The 20,844-nt window shown below is 44.1% G+C and overlaps 1 protein-coding gene across 1 annotated transcript; it reads left to right on the top strand.

Annotated features, from left to right (window-relative positions):
* The first annotated feature begins 211 nt into the window (after positions 1–211).
* On the top strand, positions 212–15,091 carry LOC311139492 (protein kinase C theta type-like). The gene is made up of 16 exons (XM_084174375.1): positions 212–601; positions 3,935–4,134; positions 4,376–4,436; positions 5,159–5,342; positions 6,674–6,705; positions 6,836–6,921; positions 7,486–7,615; positions 8,058–8,167; positions 8,506–8,638; positions 9,021–9,178; positions 12,391–12,564; positions 12,648–12,739; positions 12,847–13,048; positions 13,323–13,511; positions 13,780–13,908; positions 13,995–15,091. The coding sequence occupies exons 1-16, from the start codon at positions 484–486 to the stop codon at positions 14,151–14,153; spliced, it is 2,157 nt and encodes a 718-aa protein (XP_084030501.1). The 5' UTR covers positions 212–483; the 3' UTR covers positions 14,154–15,091.
* Positions 15,092–20,844: the final 5,753 nt, after the last annotated feature.

Raw genomic sequence — 20,844 nt, 5'->3', positions numbered from 1 at the left:
CTCTCTCCTCCCTCTCTCTTCCTTTCTTAGGGTGACGGACATCGAGGCGTTCAGGGCGGAACTGCCGCTGCGAGCCAAAGAGCCTTCTCTCTCTCTCTCTCTCTCTCTCTCTCTCTCTCTCTCTCTCTCTCTCTCTCTCTCTCTCTCTCTCCTCTCTCTCTCTCTCTCTTCTCTCTCTCTCTCTCTCTCTCTCTCTCTCTCTCTCTCTCTCTCTCTCTCTCTCTCTCTCTCCCCTTGCCAACCCATCTCTCATCTGGAGGAAAAAGCCAGTCAGCGCGTGGGGCCTGTGACAGAGAGGGGGGTGACATCCACACAAAGACTACTCTCCCCGAAACAACACTGACACTCTCTGTGAAGAGAAGGACTTGCCTCATCAAAAACTAACTGAAACACAACTCTTCACTGTGAGGATCACTGTTACAGTGGCAGGAGAGGTTCTCTGAAGGTTTTCTGGAGGTCAGTGAGTGAGTGGTACCTGCATCCATGTCTCCGTTCCTGCGTATCGGCTTCTCCAGCTTTGAGATGGACCCAGGTCTGGCCTACCATGAAGAGGTGATCAATCCATACTGTGCTGTCTACATGAAGGAAGCTGTAGACACAGGTCAGTTTGAAGGTGTGTGTGTGTGTGTGTGTGTGTGTGTGTGTGTGTGTGTGTGTGTGTGTGTGTGTGTGTGCGTGCGTGTGTGTCAGAGAGATGTGATGGGGAAACATGGGAACCTCTATGATTTTCTGTAGGACTGTTGTGTCCCATGGGCTGCAAGTGAGGAAAGAAGTTGTGCCCAGTGAGTGTGTCACTGTTTACTCTATCGACAGTGTCTATGCATTAAAGAGGGCAGACATACAGTGGGGGAAAAAATTATTTAGTCAGCCACCAATTCTGCAAGTTCTCCCACTTAAAAAGATGAGAGAGGCCTGTAATTTTCATCAAAGGTACACGTCAACCATGACAGAAAAAATGAGAAAAAATAATCCAGAAATTACATTGTAGGATTTTTTATGAATTTATTTGCAAATTATGGTGGAAAATAAGTATTTGGTCACCTACAAACAAGCAAGATTTCTGGCTCTCACAGACCTGTAACTTCTTCTTTAAGAGGATCCTCTGTCCTCCACTCGTTACCTGTATTAATGGCACCTGTTTGAACTTGTTATCAGTATAAAAGACACCTGTCCACTACCTCAAACAGTCACACTCCAAACTCCACTATGGCCAAGACCAAAGAGCTGTCAAAGGACACCAGAAACAAAATTGTAGACCTGCACCAGGCTGGGAAGACTGAATCTGCAATAGGTAAGCAGCTTGGTTTGAATAAATCATCTGTGGGAGCAATTATTAGGAAATGGACGACATACAAGACCACTGATAATCTCCCTTGATCTGGGGCTCCACGCAAGATCTCACCCCGTGGGGTCAACATGATCACAAGAACGGTGAGCAAAAATCCCAGAACCACACGGGGGGACCTAGTGAATGACCTGCAGAGAGCTGGGACCAAAGTAACAAAGCCTACCATCAGTAACACACTACGCCGCCAGGGACTCAAATCCTGCAGTGCCAGACGTGTCCCCCTGCTTAAGCCAGTACATGTCCAGGCCCGTCTGAAGTTTGCTAGAGTGCATTTGGATGATCCAGAAGAGGATTGGGAGAATGTCATATGGTCAGATGAAACCAAAATAGAACTTTTTGGTAAAAACTCAACTCGTCGTATTTGGAGGACAAAGAATGCTGAGTTGCATCCAAAGAACACCATACCTACTATGAAGCATGGGGGTGGAAACATCATGCTTTGGGGCTGTTTTTCTGCAAAGAGACCAGGACGACTGATCCGTGTAAAGGAAAGAATGAATAGGGCCATGTATCGTGAGATTTTGAGTGAAAACCTCCTTCCATCAGCAAGGGCATTGAATATGAAATGTGTCTGGGTCTTTCAGCATGACAATGATCCCAAACACACCGCCCGGGCAACGAAGGAGTGGCTTCGTAAGAAGCATTTCAAGGTCCTGGAGTGGCCTAGCCAGTCTCCAGATCTCAACCCCATAGAAAATCTTTGGAGGGAGTTGAAAGTCCGTGTTGCCCAGCGACAGCCCCAAAACATCACTGCTCTAGAGGAGATCTGCATGGAGGAATGGGCCAAAATACCAGCAACAGTGTGTGAAAACCTTGTGAAGACTTACAGAAAACGTTTGACCTGTGTCATTGCCAACAAAGGGTATATAACAAAGTATTGAGAAACTTTTGTTATTGACCAAATACTTATTTTCCACCATAATTTGCAAATAAATTCATAAAAAATCCTACAATGTGATTTTCTGGATTTTTATTCCTCATTTTGTCTGTCATAGTTGACGTGTATCTATGATGAAAATTACAGGCCTCTCTCATTTTTTAAGTGGGAGAACTTGCACAATTGGTGGCTGACTAAATACTTTTTTCCCCCACTGTATTTATAGAAAGACATTTATAGACATTCAATAGAAAAGGCTTTTCTTCTCCAGGGGTTCCATTAGTGTAAATGGGCTTATGATTCATATCAGTATTATCTCTAATTAGCAGTACTTCAGAGTGCTAATGGACAGTTTTGTTTCCTTGCTGACTATATTTAACCGTTGGTAAAGATGACAGTTATAGGGCTAAAAACAGAGAGAGACGTGGGGAGGAAAGAGGATGGATCTAGGTTGTTTTTCCTACTTCTTTCTCACTTTAACCACAGAGCTGTTCTGGTAGTTGGACGGAGATCGAGTAGTAGAGAAACACTGTGTGTGTGTGTGTCCGCATTTGCGTGTGTCTGCATGTGTGTGTGCGGGATGTGCGTGGGTGTATTCACAGGAAGACCTGTGTCATTCAGTTTCAATTCAGTTCAGGTCTGTCCTGCTTTTTGCAATGGCATCAAAAGGCCCAGATGATAGTAAATAGTAGTGCAGTGTGAGGTTTAGCACCAATATTCCGCTGTTGGTCTAGCTAGCCTACAAGCAGCTGCAAACTGACTGCATTCAGTTGTGCCAATAGAGCAATTGGAAATCATTACTAAGACCAATTTGAAATTGAACTGAACACCTTACTGAGGAGGAGTGTTTTGGGTCTGGAGTCAGAGTTGTAGTATAGGGGAATCCTTACTACAAAGCTGTGACTGGCTCAGACACGTTTCTTAACTCCACTGTGGCTTAAGCACCTAACAGAAATGTGAAAGCAACACCTCAGCCAAATGTCACTTAACCACTACAGAGAACAAAGAAAAAGTATGTCATTGTGGGCTGACAAAAGCCTACTCAGAGCTGTGTGGGACTTCTACAGCAAAACATATTGCCCTCTCATGCCAAAGGCGGATTGGAAACATGATGAAAAATATGAACCGTCTGTCTGGGGAGAATTAGACAGTTTTTCCCTGTCAGAGGGAAATTATTTTCAGTATAGACAACAGCTGGTAGCGTTGTCTCTGTCCAGAATAGACAGTCTATGGGCCAGTGATAGAGATAGAACCATAGAAATATAATTATCATTCTATGGCAGGAACATACATTTCTGGAATGGAATGCTTGTCAAATGGCAGAAGGAAAATACTGTGAAGTGAAAGTTAAACTGTAGGTATACAGTACACCACAGTAGGCTGCTGAGGGGAGGACGACTCATAATAATGTCTGGAACGGAGCCATTGGAATGGCATCCAACATATGGAAACCAGCCATTACCACGAGCCTGTCCTCCCCAATTAAAGATGCCACCAACCTCCTGTGGTAGAGACAGACCACTCTTTGCTCCTGGTCAGGTCACATGTCAGGAAAAATGTAGGACCAATGACAGATCGACTAATGTTAAAATTCTTGTCTGTTAATGTCTGTCTTTCTCCCCCTTACATGCACACACACACACACACACACACACACACACACACACACACACACACACACACACACACACACACACACACACCTCCAGAGAAGGGCCAGGTGTACAAGCAGAAGAAGCCCACCATGTACCCCCCCTGGAGCAGCACGTTTGATGCCCATGTCCACCTGGGCCGTGTCATGCACGTGGTGGTGAAGGATAAAACCGCTGAGCTAAAGTCTGAGGCCACGGTGCAGCTGGACTCCCTGGCTTCCCGCTGCAAAAAGGAGAACGGAAAGCTGGAGATTTGGGTAAGACAACAGGGAGGGAGGGATCCATTGGCTTAGGGTTGGAGTGAGAGGAATATGTCATGTCCACACAATTTGATATGGGGATATATCTGTCTCTGTCTCTGTCTCTGTCTCTGTCTCTGTCTCTCTCTCTCTCTCTCTCTCTCTCTCTCTCTCTCTCTCTCTCTCTCTCTCTCTCTCTCTCTCTCTCTCTCTCTCTCTCCTCTCTCTCTCTCTCTCTCTCTCTCTCTCTCTCTCTCAGGTGGAGCTGAAGCCACAGGGTCGTCTACTGATGGAGGCCAGATACTACTTGGAGAAGAGTGGTGAGGGTTCAGAACCATTGTAGACTTCGTAATATCTGTGTATGTTTTTTCCTGTGTGGTTATGTGTGGTTATAACCATTCCAGAACCCCATCTATTCCTAATAGTTTCTGTCAGTGCCCTCTCTTGTTGCGGTCTTATCAACACACTCTGAAGGCTTATAAAGCCATTATATAACAGGCGTGAGGAAACCGTCTGTCTATATATAAAGTCTACACAACTACTCATAATCAGCACTCACAACAGGTGGTTCGATGATTGTTCAGTACTAATCATCTGATAATTTAGCCCTTTCAATTACATGACTCACAAATAGAAAGATATTCACCTTTACCCTGTGTGCATACACACATGCATGCACACATACACACACACACTTTGACAGACTCTCGTCGATCATGGAGGGTGTGTTAAATTTGCAGCTGTCAGTGTCTAGTGAATAAATGCTTGTGGGACTGTAGGACAGGAAGTCAGCCAAAGGCCCTCTTCCTCGCTCCCAAACACACACACACACACACACACACACAAACACACACACACACACAGTCACTCACTCGCACGCACACAGACTGGCAGAAGGACATTCCTATCATGCGTTCACAGATGAGCCGGCAAATATGTCTCTCTCTTTCTCTTCCTCTGTCTTTTAACTGTGACAAGACTATGCACTGTACATCACTTTGGTGTGTGTGTGTGTGTGTGTGTGTGTGTGCCTGTTTCCCAGACGCCCCATGTTCAGGTGAGGGAGATGGATTTGGAGAGAGAGACAGGGACCCGGGACTCTTTGCCCTCCACGCACGACGCGGAGCCATCAAGCAGGCTAAGATCCATGAGGTCAAATGTCACGAGTTCAGCGCCACGTTCTTCCCCCAGCCCACCTTCTGCTCCGTCTGTAAAGAGTTTGTCTGGTACGTCTACTGAGCCAAAGCACTGAGTATACCAAACATTAGGAACACCTTCCTAATATTGAGTTGCACCCCCTTTTCCCCTCAGAACAGCCTCAATTCGTCGGGGCATTGGACTCTTCAAGGTGTCGAAAGCGTTCCACACAGATGCTGGCCTATGTTGACTCCAATGCAGTTGTGTCAGGTTGTCTGGATGCCCTTTGGGTGGTGGACCCTTCTTGATACACATTGGAAACTGTTGAGCGTGAAAAACCTAGTAGTGTTGCAGTTCTTGACACAAACTGGTGAAGCACATAATCGTCTAGAATATCATTGTATGCTGTAGCTTTAAGATTTCCCTTCACTGGAACTAAGGGGCCTAGCCCGAACCATGAAAAACAGCCCCAGACCATTATTCCTCCTCCACCAATCTTTACTGTTGGCACTATGCATTGGGGCAGGTAGTGTTCTCCTGGCAGCCGCCAAACCCAGATTTGTACATCGGACTGCCAGGTGGTGAAGCGTGATTCATCTTTCCAGATACCGCTTTTCCACTGCTCCAGAGTTCAATGGCGGCAAGCTTTACACCACTCCAGCCGACGTTTGGCATTGCGCATGGTGATCTTAGGCTTGTGTTCGGCTGCTCAGCCATGGAAACCCATTTAATGAAGCTCCCGACGAACAGTTCTTGTGCTGACATTGCTTCCAGAGGCAGTTTGGAACTCAATAGTGAGTGTTGCAACCGAGGACAGACGATTTTTACTCACTACGCGCTTCAGCACTCGGAGGTCCCGTTCTGTGAGCTGTATGGCCTACCACTTCGCGGCTGAGCCGTTGTTGCTTAAATTTGAAGAACTGACTTGTTTGAAAGGTGGCATCCTATGACAGTGCCACGTTAAAAGTCACTGGCCTCTTCAGTAAGGCCATTCTACTGCCAATGTTTCTCTATAGAGATTGCATGGCTGTGTGCTCGATTTTATACACCTGTCAGCAACGGGTGTGGCTGAAATAGCAGAATCCACTAATTTGAAGGGGTGTCCACATACTTTTGTATATATAGTGTATCATGGAAAGAGCAGGTGCTCTTAATGTTTTGTATACTCAGTGTACATGCTCTATAAGTAACCCTTCTGTCTTTACAGTATGTATATCATATCCTAACTTTATTTAAAACCTAGTCAATTGGAGTGCAAATACTGTATCCTAATGACATCATTCACATAGACCCTCTCTATGTTTGTTATTGTCCCGCTGAAACAAACACTACAGCATTTCTGTTTGTACATCATCCATATTATCCAGTGTTTGTTTCCTGCTTCCTGTTCCTGTTCATGTTGTGTTTCTTTTCCCCACAGGGGTCTGAATAAGCAGGGTTACCAGTGTCGACGTGAGTATCACTGCTCTCTCTTTTCTCTGCTGTCTCTCTCTCCTCATCTTCTACCTACTCCATATTCTATCCCTACTCTCCTCCGTCCTCTCTCCTGTCTACACTCTCATCCCCATCCTTGGTCTTTCAGAGTGCAACGCAGCCATCCACAAGAAATGCATTGACAAAATCATCGCCAAGTGCACTGGGTCGGCCATCAACAGCAAAGAGACCATGGTAGGCCTGTACATTGTAGTCCATTTCTATACAACAATGACAATAAGTGGTCTTGAGCATTTTAGAGCATCTTGGATTTGTCATTATATTTAGTTGCTAGGGCTCCAATAATAGTGGCAGTAAACTGTGATGTGTTCACTTTGTCTTGGTGTTTGTGACATGAGGAACCTCAATTAAAACAACCAACTGGAGGTCCCCTTAGATTGCATGCAGACAGTCTGGTGACTGTCTGGGCTTCTGGTGACTGTGGTTTAGGTCAGAGGTAACACGCTAGTTTATTGTTGGTTAAAGTCAACCGCATACACACTGACTCTCACTAACTCTCTCTCTCACAGCACACACTGAGACAATAGGTTGGTTATTCGAAGCAGACAGCTCTGTGGCTACTGTACTCACTGTCTACCAGTACTCATCGATCCTAGACAGAGAAAAAATAGCATTTTTATCCCAGAGACTTTACTTCCCTAAAAATTGTTGCCTACTTCCTGTGTCATATTTCCATGGCAACAAAGGGTTGTAGTACGGTGTGTTCAGGTGACTGAGTGTGTTTGCTGTGTGTTGCAGATCCACAAGGAGCGCTTTAAGATCGACATGCCCCACAGGTTTAAGGTGTACAACTACAAGAGCCCCACGTTCTGTGAACACTGTGGCACACTGCTGTGGGGGCTGGCCAAGCAGGGACTCAAGTGTGAAGGTGAGAGGAGAGTCCACAGGAGGCTGCTGAGGGGAGAACGGCTCATAATAAAGGCTGGAACGGAGCAAATGGAAAGGCATCAAACACATTGAAACCATGTGTTTGATGTATTTGATACCGTTCCACTAATTCCACTCCATCCATTACCACAAGCCCATCCTCCCCAATTAAGGTGCCACCAACCTCCTGTGGAAGAGACCCTGATCACATCATAACATCACATCACTATCATTACACAATCACGTCATACCATTACCAACTCAAATCATAACAGTACCATATCAAATCATTATATTGCACCATTATTGCAGTGTCACTTATACCTTTTCACATAATTCCCTATTTCACCATTACAGGAGCCCAAATATCCAAATATATTGATTTCATCACCCCATTACATCTGTGTGTGTATACTGTATAACCATTTGTGTTGTCCATTCAGAGTGTGGTATGAACATCCATCACAAGTGCCAGAAAAAGGTGGCCAACCTGTGTGGAGTCAACCAGAAACGTATGGCTGAAGCCCTGGCCATGATCGAGACTAAACAGCAGGTCAGAGTTCAGGGGTCGAGGGGTTAGGAAGTCTGTGCTGTCCGACAGATCCACAATAGCTCCAAATTGCTTTTCATAAAATAAAAAATAAAGTTATGTTGATTGTTAGTAAGGAATCTATCCCTGCCCGTTATAGCACGGCGCTTGTAACGCCAAGGTAGTGGGTTCGATCCCCGGGACCACCCATACACAAAAAAAAAAAAATTATGCACGCATGACTGTAAGTCGCTTTGGATAAAAGTGTCTGCTAAATGGCATATTATATTATTATTATTATTATACAGATAGGATTGAGTCAGGTTATTAATTGTTATATGTGTCTATGCATTTTCCTATAGGCCAGGGGCTCCAGAGAGAGTGAGATCCGTAGTCGAGGCGGGCCAGTGGGTGTGGGCCAGGCAGGGGTTGTGCGGGAACCTTCAGGTTTAGTGGCAGGTCTCCCCCCGACCGCAGCCACCGCTGGGCGAAAAGGTAAGGAGACCACACATGGTCAACCTGGTCAATCATGCAACTGTGAGGACTTTGTAGTCAACGTGAGACTTAATAGGACTAAATAACAATTTCCCCTTCTCTTCCTCCTCTCCCACTCTCTCTTCCCTTCTCTTCCTCCTCTCCCACTCTCTCTTCCCTTCTCTTCCTCCTCTCCCACTCTCTCTTCCCTTCTCTTCCTCCTCTCCCACTCTCTCATCCCTTCTCTTCCTCCTCTCCCACTCTCTCTTCCCTTCTCTTCCTCCTCTCTCACTCTCTCTTCCCTTCTCTTCCTCCTCTCCCACTCTCTCTTCCCTTCTCTTCCTCCTCTCCCACTCTCTCTTCCCTTCTCTGCCCCTTCTCCACCTCTTCCTTCCCTCTCCAGAGCAGCAGGGTGTATCGTGGGACACCCCAGCGGAGGGGGACGTGCCTGCCCCTCTGAAGGAGGAGCTGTACGCCGTCCCCAGAAAAGAACACCATCACAAGTTCACCCTCGACAACTTCATCCTTCACAAGATGCTGGGCAAAGGCAGTTTCGGCAAGGTACTAGAGAGAGTGCAATGCCTGGTCAGAGAGAGAGAAATCACTGCATCTAGTGAGCACCTAGATTCACTGGGAATATATGTTTATAACATTTTAGTCATTTAGCAGACACTCTTATCCAGAGTGACTTACAGTGGCGAGTGCACACATTTTCATATTTTTTTGTTCGGAATGGTCCCCCGTGGGAATTGAACCCACAACCAGTTTCTCAGTCCATTGACAACTAGGACATTTATCAAGCTCAAACCTTGTCTTTGTTTATGGTGATACAGTTGAAGTCGGAAGTTTACATACAACTTAGCCAAATACATTTAAACTCAGTTTTTCACAATTCCTGACATTTAATCCTAGTAAAAATTCCCTGTCTTAGGTCACTTTATTTTAAGAATGTGAAATGTCAGAATAATAGTAGAGAGAATTATTTATTTCAGCTTTTATTTATTTCATCACATTCCCAGTGGGTCAGAAGTTTACATACACTCAATTAGTATTTGGTAGCATTGCCTTTAAATTGTTTAACTTGGGTCAAATGTTTCGGGTAGCCTTCCACAAGCTTCCCACAATACATTTTGGCCCATTCCTCCTGACAGAGCTGGTGTAACAGAGTCAGGTATGTAGGCCTCCTTGCTCGCACATGCTTTTTCAGTTCTGCCCACAAATGTTCTATAGGATTTAGGTCAGGGCTTTGTGATGGCCACTCCAATACCTTGACTTTGTTGTCCTTAAGCCATTTTGCCACAACTTTGGAAGTATGCTTGGGGTCATTGTCCATTTGGAAGACCTATTTGCGACCCAGCTTTAACTTCCTGACTGATGTCTTGAGATGTTGCTTCAATATATCCACATAATTTTCCTTCCTCATGATGCCATTTATTTTATGAAGTACACCAGTCCCTCCAGCAGCAAAGCACCCCCACAGCATGATGCTGCCACCTCCGTGCTTCACGGTTGGGATGGTGTTCTTCGGCTTGCAAGTCCCCACTTTTTCCTCCAAACATAACAATGGTCATTATGGCCAAAAAGTACAATCTTTGTCCCCATGTGCAGTTGCAAACCGTAGTCTGGCTTTTTTATGGCGGTTTTGGAGCAGTGGCTTCTTCCTTGCTGAGCGGCCTTTCATGTTATGTCGATATAGAACTCGTTTTACTGTGGATATAAATACTTTTGTACCTGTTTACATTTTAGTCATACACATTTTAGTCATCGCTCTGATCCAGAGTGACTTACAGGAGCAATTAGGGTTAAGTGCCTTGCTCAACGGCATATCGACAGATTTTTCACCTAGTCGGCTCGGGGATTAGAACCAGCGACCTTTCGGTTACCGGCACAACGCTCTTAACCACTAACCTACCTGCCGCCACCTGTTTCCTCCGGCATCTTCACAAGGTCCTTTACTGTTGTTCTGGGATTGATTTGCACTTTTCGCACCAAAGTACGTTCATCTCTAGGAGACAGAACGCGTCTCCTTCCTGAGCGGTATGACGGCTGCGTGGTCCCATGGTGTTTATACTTGCGTACTATTGTTTGTACAAGTGAACGTGGTACCTTCAGGCGTTTGGAAATTGCTCCCAAGGATGAACCAGACTTGTGGAGGTCTACACATTTTTTCCCTGAGGTCTTGGCTGATTTATTTTGATTTCCCCATGATGTCAAGCAAAGAGGCACTGAGTTTGAAGGTAGGCCTTGAAATACATCCACAGGTACACCTCCAATTGACTCAAATGATGTCAATTAGCCTATCAGAAGCTTCTAAAACATCATTTTCTGGAATTTTCCAAGCTGTTTAAAGGCACAGTCAACTTAGTGTATGTAAACTTCTGACCCACTGGAATTGTGATACAGTGAATTATAAGTGAAATAATCTGTCTGTAAACAATTGTTGGAAAAATTACTTGTGTCATGCACAAAGTAGATGTCCTAACCGACTTGCCAAAACAATAGTTTGTTAACAAGAAATTTGTGTAGTGGTTGTAAACTTCCGACTTCAACTGTATGTCTTACTCTAACTGATGGAAACCGTGCAGATGAAAGTGTACTTTGTTATTTATAGGGATTGCATTGTGAACAAACGTACACTGAGTGTACAAAACATTAGGAACACCTGCTCTTTCCATGACATAGACTTACCAGGTGAAAGCTATTATCCCTTACTGATGTCACCTGTTGAAGGAGAGAAGACAGGTTAAAGAAGGATTTTTAAGCCTTTAAGATTGAAGTGCCTTTGAATAGGGTATGGTGTCAGGCGCACCAGGTTGAGTGTGTCAAGAACTGCAACGTTGCTGGGTTTTCACACTCAACAGTTTCCCATGTGTATCAAGAATGGTCCACCATCCAAAGGACATCCAACCAACTTGACACAACTGTGGGATGCATTGGAGTCAACATGGGCCAGCATTCCAGTGGAACGCTTTTGACACCTTGTAGAGTCCATGTCCTGACAAATTGAGGCTCAACTCAATATTAGGAAGGTACTCTTAATGTTTTGTACACTCAGTGTATATCCTGTTATTATACTCAAGCCTGTGAGCCTGGGTCAGCATGACCTAAGCAGAAGTTTCTGGCAGGGGGAGAGAGCCTGCTTGGCATCTTGGCCCTGCTTGTGTGAGTGTATTGTGATATAAGGAAGAGAGCCTACTCATGAGGAGTAAGATCATCTTAATACAAATATAATGTTGGTGTCATGATGATGATTATGTTCGGACTTGTAAACATGTTGGTCAGAATGTTCCAGAACAACAACTTTGCAAGAATGGACGTCAATAGGGGAGTGTATCGGACACTGTGTGTTACCAATAATGTTAGTCATAGTTAGGGTTGCAAAGGTACGGTATATTACCAGTAACTTTCTAAGCTTACCAGGAAACTTCCGGAATTATGGAAACTTTCTGGATTTTATGGAATTTTCATAATATGTCAAGGAGATAAAATAATACATTAAGACGATTTGAACAAACATAATAGAATGGCAAAGCTTTAAAACATTATCCTTAATATAAACCATCAATTTAGTATAATATATAAACGTGTGACTTGTGTTGCCTGGTCTTTGAACATGTTCTAGCCATGCTCTGTGTTCCTGGATCCAGTGTACTAAAGAGACTTCTTGATTGTACTTAGAAGTTGCCTGACGGATCCTTCACCTCAATTTGACAAGCCTGAATAGCCGAAGACAGTGATTTCCTACATAACGTATCATCTGTGTGTGTTCCTAGGTGTTTCTGGCCGAGCTGAAGAGCAGTAGAGAGTTCTTTGCGGTGAAGGCTCTGAAGAAGGACGTGGTTCTGATGGATGATGATGTGGAGTGTACCATGGTGGAGAGGAGAGTACTCTCCCTGGCCTGGGAACACCCATTCCTCACACACCTCCACTGCACCTTCCAGACCACGGTAACACACACACATGAACTCAACACACACACCCACACACCACCACAGGTTTTGTTGAGATGACTGTGTTGTGTATTTGACAGGATAACCTGTTCTTTGTGATGGAGTATCTGAACGGAGGTGACCTCATGTTCCACATCCAGAACTGTCACAAGTTTGACGTGCACAGATCTACGTAAGTTGACCCGTACACACAATCAGGCTATGTCTACCAGACACACACACACACACACACTTCCTCCATTCTCTCCACCCATCCCTCTCTCCTCCATCTGGCTGTAGGTTCTATGCTGCTGAGATTATCTGTGGGCTCCAGTTCCTCCACTCCAAAGGCATTGTCTATAGGGATCTGAAGCTGGACAACGTGTTGTTAGACTCAGAAGGCCATATAAAGATAGCAGACTTTGGGATGTGTAAGGAGAACATGGAGGGAGAAACACAGACCTGCACCTTCTGTGGAACACCTGATTACATCGCCCCAGAGGTGACTACATGTTCACCATCACCATAGGAATCTACACTCTTACTATCAGCATTGCAACCGTTAAAAAGGTGTATTAAATAAGCAATGGAAATGTTCCCTTGGGGAACCATAACGTTTCTCACTCTCAATTCTGATCTCATTGATTTGTATCATTAATCAATTACAGACCAGCTCCGTCTAAATGTACTGGTTTTAGATCAACATCATGAAGTGATGGCGATGATGGTGATGATGAAGAGATGTCATGTTGAACTGTATGGACATGGTTTTTTAGATTCTGCTGGGGCAGAAGTACGGCAGCTCAGTGGACTGGTGGTCGTTTGGGGTCTTGCTGTACGAGATGCTGATTGGCCAGTCTCCATTCCATGGTCACGATGAGGAGGAACTGTTCCAGTCCATCAGGACAGATGACCCCTGTTACCCCCGCTGGCTGACCAAGGATGCACAAGACATCCTCATCAAGGTCTCACTCAATGTAACAACTTGGTCCACTCACTGCAATGCCATGACAAATTAACTATGACAACATTGTCCACTATGCACCAGATTACATACATCAACATGAATGATTGACGGTTGGGATGGATGTGACCTGTACTGTGTGTGTCTGCGTGTGATTGGTTACCTTTCATGAGTGTGCTCGTATGTATTTTTCCCATTGGAGTGGAGGCTGTGACCTTGGCGTCCTCTGTCCTGATGTGTGTGTATATATGGTGTGTTTGTTTTTATAGCTGTTTGTGAGGGAGCCGGAGAGGAGGCTGGGTGTGAAGGGGAACATCCGTCAACACTCCTTCTTCAAAGACACAGACTGGAACGCCCTGGAGAAACGAGAAGTGGCGCCGCCCTTCAGGCCAACTGTGGTAAGTACATCCTCAGACTGCGAGTGTGTTTGTTTGTTTACGTGTGTGTGCGTAGGTAACCTATTCCCTCTCTCCTGTCCATGCAGAAATCCCCCAGTGATGTCAGTAACTTTGACAAGGAGTTTATCAATGAGAAACCCTGGTTGTCGTGTGCAGATCGTACCCTCATGAACAGTGTGGACCAAACCATGTTCAACAACTTCTCCTTTGTCAACCCAGCTATGGGCCACATCAAAGGCCCCTGACCTGCAATAACATTACAACAACCTACCTACCAGCAACATATTCACAATCCATCAACAACCCACTGTACGAGCAACATATTCACAACCCATCTATAACCTTCTGACAACCTATTCACAACGCATCAATAACTCATTACGACAACACATCACAGACAGGAGTCAAGGACACTTACCGAACAGATCAATAACGTATCCACAACCAGTCAATCTCACCTCAGCTCTTTTATACAGCCATGGTGTACAGCAGTGGAGGCTGCTGAGGGGAGAACGGCTCACAATAATGGCCGGAACAGAGCATTACATTTTAGTCATTTAGCAGACGCTCTTATCCAGAGCGACTTACAGTTGGTGAGTGCATACATTTTTCATACTGGCCCCCTGTGGGAATCGAACCCACAACCCTGGCGTTGCAAACGCCATGCTCTACCAACTGAGCTACACGGGACCTGTTGATCTATTTGATACCATTCCACTGATTCCGCTCCAGCCATTACCATGAGCCCGTCCTCCCCAATTAAGGTGCCACCAACCTCCTGTGGTGTACAGACTACTTTAGGAGTCACTACCTGATTGCCCAGATTGTGTGGAATACTGAGAATGTTGTATTGTACTCATAACCTGTTATTCAATAGTGTCTGTTTTATCCCTATACATAAGTGTCTGATCAATCTACTTTAACGATTTACTGAGACATTTTCTATTTAATTCTAATAGTGTACCAGTTGTTTTATTAAAAAGAGCCACAGTTAGGCATTTAGCCTAGTATATTAAATCGTGCCATTGGTATTGCTCAGATCCAGGTAGATTGTCACACTATCGGACGGTGGAGTGGCTGGTTTCAATGTACAGGGATAAATTAATGGCTTATGTTTACATGGTACTGTATTTTATCATTGCACTTCAGAGGCTTGTGATCGCTGTGACTAAATTATTATAGAATCTAATAACATATATGATGCCTAGATTCAGCCATAATTGTTTGTTTTTATCCTGTACATTTAAAATAGGATTTTTGTAAATACTTGTTCCATTACGTATTTGCATTCAAGTGTGAGTTTGTGTCACAGAGAGCGGGGAGAATGAGAATTTAGTCGAAATACTAAAACCGCTATCTTCCTGCCTCGCTCTCTTTTTATCTCCCACTCTTTCCTTCCTGTGCTTTACCCTCTCAGAGACTAAACTGACAAAAAGGTCAAAGTTACGACTGCTCTTTATGTCTGCAGTAGGGACCCTGGTGTTACACTTTACACTGTGATATAATGTGCTATCATCTCACTAGCTGTAAAGGTAATTTAGGATTAATCTGTGATTAGACACAGTATTTCCTTGATAAATATACACCAGAACAGTTTTGTGCCTCCTGTAGCTCAGTTGGTAGAGTATGGCGCTTGCAACGCCAGGGTTGTGGGTTCGATTCCCACGGGGGGGGCAGTATGAAAAATGTATGCACTCACTAACTGTAAATCGCTCTGGATAAGAGCGTCTGCTAAATGACTAAAATGTAAATGTAAATGTGCCTTCACAGGGCAGATTAGTAGCAGTGCCTCTTCTCTCCAGTGGAGGGCAGCATAGTGATAGACTGACTCGTTCATTCCCTCACTCACCCACCTGTAGCCTACTATTCTCCCTCCCTCCCTAATGTTTTATCCTTATTCCGACAAATCTCTCCCTGCCTCACCAACCATGGGACAGACAGACTAATCTGAGAGCGAGCGATCCGTCACTGACCCATAATCCACTTAGACACAGCAGCAAACCACTTCCTGCCACTGGCCCAGGTACAGTCGCCACTTGACAACCATGTCACACCAACATCAGCAAGGGTAGAGATGGGGATGACAAGCACTTTAACAAAGTGCTCCAAGGTACAGAGTGCTGAACAGAAGCTGGACTATAAAATTAGAAGATTAGAAATGTTTAGAAAACTCTGCCCTTTGAAATAGTTTGATAAGATATTGTTTTTTATAAGGTGGTCAAACTGTCTGTGTCTTCGCCTAGAGCAGTGTTTCCCAAACCTCTCCTGGAGTACCCACAGCCTGTCCACGTATTTGATGAATTCCAGAACTAACACAGCTGATTTAACTAATGAGGGTTCTGATGATTAGGTGACCATTTGAATCAGCTGTGCTAGTTCTGGAATACATTAACGACATGGTCTGGCTGGGGGTACTCGAGTAGAGGCTTGAGCTAGAGTAGACCATTTGACTACATTCCCTGATAATTAAATCAGCACAAATACATTTACACCCAGTGACCACAGGAGGGCAGTGTACTACCACATATCCCCTCAGTTCCTTACAGGAAACCCACAAGTCATGCGGCAAACTGAAATCACGATGGATGCTGTGACTCAGTAAGAGTGACTCATAGCTGGAATGTTTTGAATGTTTTGAATGTTTGATGTTATCATAACTAAACGCTTTCACTGTCAGACATCATGTATGTAATCTATCAATATGGAGTTATGGAAACGGACCCAGTTGACATTAGATGGCATCATTAATTATTAATTATTATGGAGGCATTATTTGGCATTTTAGTAATTTAGCAGACGCTCTTATCCAGAGCGACTTACAATTAGTGAGTGCATACATTTTTCATACTGGCACCCCGTGGGATTGAGTGTCCTATATGTATAATGTGACTTCCAGTCAGACAGAACGATTACTGTCTCCTCCCCACACAGGTCAATGCTCATCTCTATACATCTGTGCACACGCACACACACACACACAAACACACACACAAACGTAGTTCCTGTCAACTTAAGGAGTTGTGTCAGAGATCAAGGCCATCTTCCTGAGGCAGTAAGGGAGTTCATGGGATAGAGCAGGGATAGGGCAGTCGTGATGTCTCCATAAGTCTTCTCTTACACTCACACAGATTGGATTAATGCTTAGCTAGTTAACTAAGACAGGAACTGAGGAAGAGGTATTATGTAGTTAGGAGTTACATGAGTCAGGGTTACTTGGTGGGAGAGACATTTAGGGTCAAGATTAAAAGAGAGAGAGAGAGAGAGAGAGAGAGAGAGAGAGAGAGAGAGAGAGAGAGAGAGAGAGAGAGAGAGAGAGAGAGAGAGAGAGAGAGAGAGAGAAACAGAGGGAGAGAGAGAGAGAGACGGAGAGAGAGAGAGAGAGAGAGAGAGAGATGTCCTAACATTTCACTATACTGTCATGAGATGGGTTTGCAAACAGGTTTGATCACACACACACACACACACATACACACACAGACTCACACACACACACACACACACACACACACACACACACACACACACACACACGAGGACATGACATTCTGGGACGATGTAACTTCAGTCCATACTGTAGTAATCAGGCTGTTTGAGAATGTGATGAAACTTCAGGACATCAGTATTGTCTAAATCCCCTCTACTCTATTTCACTACACTGTCATGAGATGGGCTTGCAAACATGTTTGTTCACACACACACAGACACACATAGACCCCCACACCCTCACTCCCACACACACAGACACACACACACCCACAACCCACTCCCACACCCCCATCCCCACAACCACACACACAACACGCACACATGCACACACACACACATACACACACACACACACACACACACACACACACACACACACACACACACACACACACACACACACACACACACACACACACACACACACACACACACACACACACACACACACACACACACACACACACAGGAGTACAGGCAGAGGACCTGACCTTCTGGGACGATGTAACTTCAGTCCATACGGTAGTAATCAGGCTGTTTGAGAATGTGATGTAACTTCAGGACATCAGTGTTGTCTAAATCCCCTCTACTCTACCTAACACAGCCTCATGGGAACATGGTGAAACAGCACTGCAAACAACACTGAGGGAACAGTCAGAAATTCTCAAGAGCTCAGAAAAAACACATATCAGCGTGTACACGCAAACACATTTTAGTTTTAAGTCTATCCCAAGCCTTAACCCTTACCTTAACCATTCGGAGTTGCCTAACCTTAAGATTTTGGAGTTAATGCCTAAACTTAACCCTAAACTGAAAAATTCAGAGTTAATGCCTAAACTTAACCCTAACCTGAAAAATTCAGAGTTAGTGCCTAAACTTTACCTTAAACACTTTGAAATTTGACGTTTGAGAAACATGGATGAACGTCTAATTCTGACGTGAAACTACAAGAGCTTGTTGAATACAACTGGTGTAGACTTTACCATGAAATGCTTGCATACAAGTTTTTAAAAAAATTATACAAATACACATATTAACACAAGAGGAATGAAATACACAATGTTAAGTCCCCGTGTAGCTCAGTTGGTAGAGCATGGGTTGTGGGTTCGTTTCCCACGGTGGGCCAGTATGAAAAAAATAATGTATGCACTCACTAACTGTAAGTCGCTCTGGATAAGAGCGTCTGCTAAAATGACTAAAATTTTAAACAATCTTTATACAGGAAGTACCAGTACCAGATCAATGTGCAGAGGTACGAGGTATTTGAGGTAGATACTGTATGTACATGAAGGCAGGGTAAAGTGACTAGGCAACAGGATAGATAAATGATAATAGAAAAATAAAGAACAGAGTAGCAGCAGCAAATGATGATTGTGAAAGTGTGTGTGTGTGTGTATATATATATATATATGTGGAGGCTGGTGGGAGGAGCTATAGGAGGACGGAGTCAAACATTTGGCTGGAATGGAATCAATAGAACGGAGTCAAACGTGGTTTCTATATGTTTGTTTTTTCAAACTTTTTTTTATTGTCTTTGGTCATAAAAAAGGTGCATATTCAATACCTATATAACAATACAGACCAAACTAACAGAATTACCTATGAGACATGTCTTATGAGTCATACAAGACAGAGATTTTTATATATAATAATAATGGAGAAGAGGACAAGGCAGTAATGTCAGCAATCGTTCAAATTGAGTAGTACCACTACGTAATAATAATCTTCATGATAAACATTTAAATAAAACAGCGAGACAATAATATAAAGGAAGAAGAAAAAGTACCGGTCAAAAACCTACTCATTCAAGGGTTTTTCTTTATTTTTACTATTTTCTACATTGTAGAATAATAGTGAAGACAGCACAACGATGAAATTACACATATGGAATCATGTAGTAACCTAAAAAGTGTTAAACAAATCTGTGGCTACTTCTTCAAAGTAGCCACCCTTTGCCTTGATGACAGCTTTGCACACTCTTGGCATTTTCTCAACCAGGCTGTATCACAATCCGACCGTGATTGGGAGTCCCATAGGGCATTGCACTATTGGCCCAGCGTCGTCCGGGTTTGGCCGGGGTAGGCCGTCATTGTAGATAAGAGTTTGTCATTCTTATCTTGTCATTGGACAGTTGGACAGCGTCGGGTGAGGTTGTGTCTTTATCTGGCGGGAGTTAAGCTTGGCTTATATGGTGTCGAGTAAAGCTTAAACCATGTATTTAGATTGTAGGTAGGTAGGTATTGTAGTTAGGTATTGTTGGTAGTTTATCTAGGTAGTTATTGTAGGTTATTGTAGGTAATTATTGTAGGTAAGTATTGTATTCGGCTGAGCCCGGTGAAGCACGAGGCTAGCTAACTCACTACCTGGACCAATAAAGCTAGCTAGCTAGCGGGTAGCTACTGGTAACTATTAGCAACTGTGGATAGTTGTTTCCAATGTTATTTCACGCTTAAGAGTACCTGTAATTATGCCAGCTAGCTACCTATCATTCAGCTGTTTTTCTAACCTCGTTATCTGAAGCGTTAACATTAGGTAGTTAGTAGCTACTGTACTCGAAATGTAGCTACCTGGATAGCTAACTAAACAATAGCTGGAACGACCTAGCTTTAATATTTGGAGACGCTTTCTCTCCGTTGGGACAGACGCGAACTGGCTGAATCGATTCAGTGGCTAGCTTTGCACTTAACTGGCTAACAGTAGCTACTAAGGGTAAGTTATAACCTACATTTATTTTTGTTTTGTTTTTACATACTGGTAACCAGAGTCGTTCAAGGGAATTCGGGACATGGGTGACTAGTTAACGTTAGCTTGGCTCTCTGTGTGTTCGTGCCGTGGGAGGAGGGGTTAGTTCGTTGGCAGAGAGCAATGGCTAGCTAGCTGGCTGAATAAGTTGACGACGTACTCACTCAAACTGTCAAAACGAACCCAAAACTTTACACAACATTAGACACGGACACAAATGATCTGCTTGGCGTGTTAACACACTGGTGGTTTGTTGTAACCGAGTATTGTGCTAAACCGTGTTATTGGAGGCTGGCATGCTAGTTGGCTTTGGCGTCATAGGATTTGGTGCCCTGGACGGTTTTCATGGAAGAATACTGTACCAAGTTAGCTAGCTGAATAAACTAAGTTAGAGTCTATTCCTAGAAAACATTGAACCGCTGTAGTTTACAACAATTATAATTTCTAAAGTGGAAGTTGGGAGAGTTATATTTGGGTGTTTCAGTGAAACGTAAGTGAGGGAGGACCCGCTCTCTCGCTGTCCCAGATGTTTAGTTCATTTAATTCCGATCTCCTTTGCATTATTGTAGCCTTTTCCTGTAGCCTGTCAACTATGTGTCTGTCTATCCCTGTTCTCTCCTCTCTGCACAGGCCATACAAACGCTTCACACCACGTGGCTGTTGCCACTCTAATCTGGTGGTCCCTGCGCGCACGACCCACGTGGAGTT

This window comes from Coregonus lavaretus, assembly GCF_964263955.1.
Source record: "Coregonus lavaretus genome assembly, chromosome: 13".
Lineage (NCBI taxonomy): Eukaryota > Metazoa > Chordata > Actinopteri > Salmoniformes > Salmonidae > Coregonus > Coregonus lavaretus.
Note: the sequence above shows the minus strand (reverse complement) of the source record. Positions and strands in the feature narration are given on the sequence as shown.